Genomic DNA, 3107 nt, shown 5'->3' on the forward strand with positions numbered 1-3107 from the left:
GGCCAACAACTAGCCAACATTTCTAGAACTGTGAAGGCTCTTTCCTTCTAGGTTCACAGATAGAAGCTTCCATTGACTATGGAACAATGGGTGGGTGGGTGAGTGGATAGAGAACCGGTTTACTTTTTAGCCTTAGTCACATGGTCTGCAACATGGACCTTACAAAACTCCCTTGTCTCCTCTGGGTTACTCTTTTCCCATGAGTACAATGAGGAGTTTGGAGGTCTTGCATTCTGGCAATCTGGAAATCTTTGATAGTCACTCGATTAGGTGTTATTGATGCACCAAGTTCTTTACAGCAGCCTTCACGTCCTTGTTCCTGAGGCTGTAGATGATGGGGTTGAGCATGGGGGTCACCACCCCATAGAAGAGGGAGGTGAGCTTATCTGAAAGGTCCTCTTTGTCTGCCCCCAGGGGATCCTTGGATTTGGGCTTCCCATACATGAAGAGGATGGTTCCGTAGAAGACAACCACGACTGTGAGGTGGGCAGAGCAGGTGGAGAAGGCCTTTTTCCTCCCCTCAGCCGAGGGGATCCTCAGGATGGTAGCCATGATAAATACATAGGAGACAAAGATGAACAGAACTGGGACCCCCAGGAAGATCACATTAGCCACAACCATGCTAATCACATTCACAGAAATGTCAGCACAGGCCAACTTCAGGACAGCCAGAATCTCACACGTGAAGTGATTGATGACGTTGTCCCCACAGAAGGGCAGCCTCATAGCCTGGGATGTCTGAACTACAGAGTTGGTGATACCAGCTGCCCAGGAGCCAGCAGCCATGGGTATGTACGTAGCCTTGCTCATGACCACAGGGTATCTCAGGGGGTTACAGATGGCCACATAGCGATCAAATGCCATCATGCCCAGAAGCACACACTCTGTGGCTCCCATCTCAAAAGAGAGGAACATCTGCCCCAAACAGGCTGAGAAACAGATGGTTTTCCTGGGGGTCAGGAAGCTGTCGAGAATGAGGGGGACAGAGGAGGTTGTGTAGCAGATGTCCAGGAAGGAGAGGTTCCCCAGGAAGAAGTACATGGGCGTGTGCAGGTGGGAGTCAAGGATGGTCACCAGGATGAGGACCCCATTGCCCAGCAGGATCACCAGGTACATCAGTAAAATGAGCACAAAGAACGTTTTCTCCAGCCTTGGGTGGGCAGAGAGTCCCAGGAGAATGAATCCCACCACGGGGGAGGTCTGATTGGACCTATCCATGGTGCACCTCCTCTGTCACCTGCAGGAACTCTCTGAAGTCAATTTCAGCTCTCTCTGACTCCAAAAGTGCTTGGGCAGCAGAGCAAAAATCCTGCTGAGCAACTGGAGAATAGCTCTGACAATTTGGTCATCTTTATAGGATTCTAGGAAAAATGTAGTAGAGAATAGTATTTAACTTCTGCTTCTAGTTAAGAATGAGGAATTAATTTGGACTAACTCTCCTGCATATGACAATTAAAAAAAAAAACTAGGGACACCTGGGTGACTCAGTCAGTTAAGCATCCAACTCTTGATTTTGGCTCAGGTTATGATCTTACAGTTCAATTCACGGGATCAAGCCCTGTGTCAGGCTCTGCGCTAACAGCACTGAGCCTGCTTGGATTCTTTCTCATGCTCTCCCCAGCTCACACGTTCCCTCTCTCTCTCTCAAAATAAATAAATAAACTTAAAAAAAAAAACTAGGCAATGATATAAAACACCTGCATAAAGCATGAGTGAGGTTTATAAAACAACAAAGACTCACAGGGTCATGATTTGGGGAAAAAATAGGGATTCAGAGAAGTCCAGCCTTTGAGGCTATGTTTCAAGTGAGGCATGTGCAGCATCTGGAGGTGGCTACTGAGAGGCTAAGAAGCACTACTTTCAGCCTCTTGGAGGAGGGGAACAGGTTTTGAAGTTCAAGGCTCATTGTGAAGGGCCTCTAACTAAACTTCCTCCCTCTAGTCAGGGATCTCAAAGGGCAGAACCACAGGAGTAAGAGAATCAGAAGGAAGCATTTGTTTATAGGGGCTGTGATCTTCCCAAGCCCTGAACTTGGATCGAAGTGGTCCCAGATTTTTGATGCTTCCAAAAATCAGAAGCAAATATAAATCCACGCTGAAGGGAAGTAACATCACCCCAGCCTTCTAAATCACTTCCACAAAGAATTTTGCAAATACAACATCTGGCACATATTAAAAGAGAAAAAAAGAATAAACCATGCAGGAGACAAGACAACATAAATTAAAACCAACAGGAAAAAAAAAACAAAATCGAGCATCCCTTTTCCTGGGGTAGATAAGAGCCATCAGCTCCTCTACCCTGCTGTCACATTTGGGAGAATTAGCTCAGACCACAGTGCCAAGGTCTTGACATCTTGTTGATCCTTTTGTACATTTGGGGCAGCAAATGGACCTCTTACACACTGTGGCCACACTGATGGAGACTTCGGACTGAATATCTCCTCTTTTCTTCATTTTCCAGCTGCCTGCATCGGCGGCACCGACTTCTCCCCAAGACTGTTCACAAAGCCCCGCATTCCACTCTGTCAGCTCTTCTTTCTGGAAAGCTTGACTCTTTCCTCAGACTTCTGAGAGCTCCCCAAACTGGGATTTATTCTGAACCAATAAAAGAACCCACTTGTAGGCAACACTGAGGGTGTTGGACATTCAGTTTTATGTGCTCCATAGCTAAAACCCTCATAAACTTCCCAGGCATCCATCTTGCCAAGTTCTCTCAGCAATCCAGCCCCTTCCTTGGTTATGCAGGGGCACATCTACCCGGGGAGCTCTGAGACACTCCTACATGGTTCTTAACATCGTGGCTGTGACCCAGTGCCACAAAAATTCAGTTCAGGTTGACACATTTATCGGGCACCTGCTTTGGGGCAGGCATGATTCTAGGTGGTGGGAGCACAGCCGGGAAAGGCAGAGCCTGTGACCTCAAAGAAAGAGCTCAAAATCCAGCAGGGGAAGTAGACACGCAAATAGTCATGCAGACAAGTAATTATGGCAGCAGCAACCCCAGTAATCACACCAACGCTACCGACAATGGGCCTTAGGATCTATTTAGCAATGTGCTCCCTTTCCAGTGCAGACAGCACTACCAACTTCCTCTAGTCCTCCAGCCTG

At 47.4% G+C, this 3107-nt stretch overlaps 1 protein-coding gene across 2 annotated transcripts; it reads right to left on the reverse strand.

Moving 5' to 3' along the window:
- Positions 1-273: 273 nt before the first annotated feature.
- On the reverse strand, positions 274-2664 carry LOC144224996 (olfactory receptor 13C7-like). 2 transcript variants are annotated; one of them, XM_077756074.1, is made up of 2 exons: positions 2644-2664; positions 274-1200 (listed from the first exon to the last, which is right to left on the reverse strand). In XM_077756074.1, the coding sequence occupies exons 1-2, from the start codon at positions 2662-2664 to the stop codon at positions 274-276; spliced, it is 948 nt and encodes a 315-aa protein (XP_077612200.1). The 2 variants fall into 2 exon arrangements, with proteins under 2 accessions (XP_077612200.1, XP_077612201.1); XM_077756075.1 differs by lacking the exon at positions 2644-2664 and having other exon boundaries at positions 274-1224.
- Positions 2665-3107: the final 443 nt, after the last annotated feature.

This window comes from Crocuta crocuta, unplaced genomic scaffold (assembly GCF_008692635.1).
Source record: "Crocuta crocuta isolate KB4526 unplaced genomic scaffold, BGI_CrCroc_1.0 scaffold431, whole genome shotgun sequence".
NCBI lineage: Eukaryota > Metazoa > Chordata > Mammalia > Carnivora > Hyaenidae > Crocuta > Crocuta crocuta.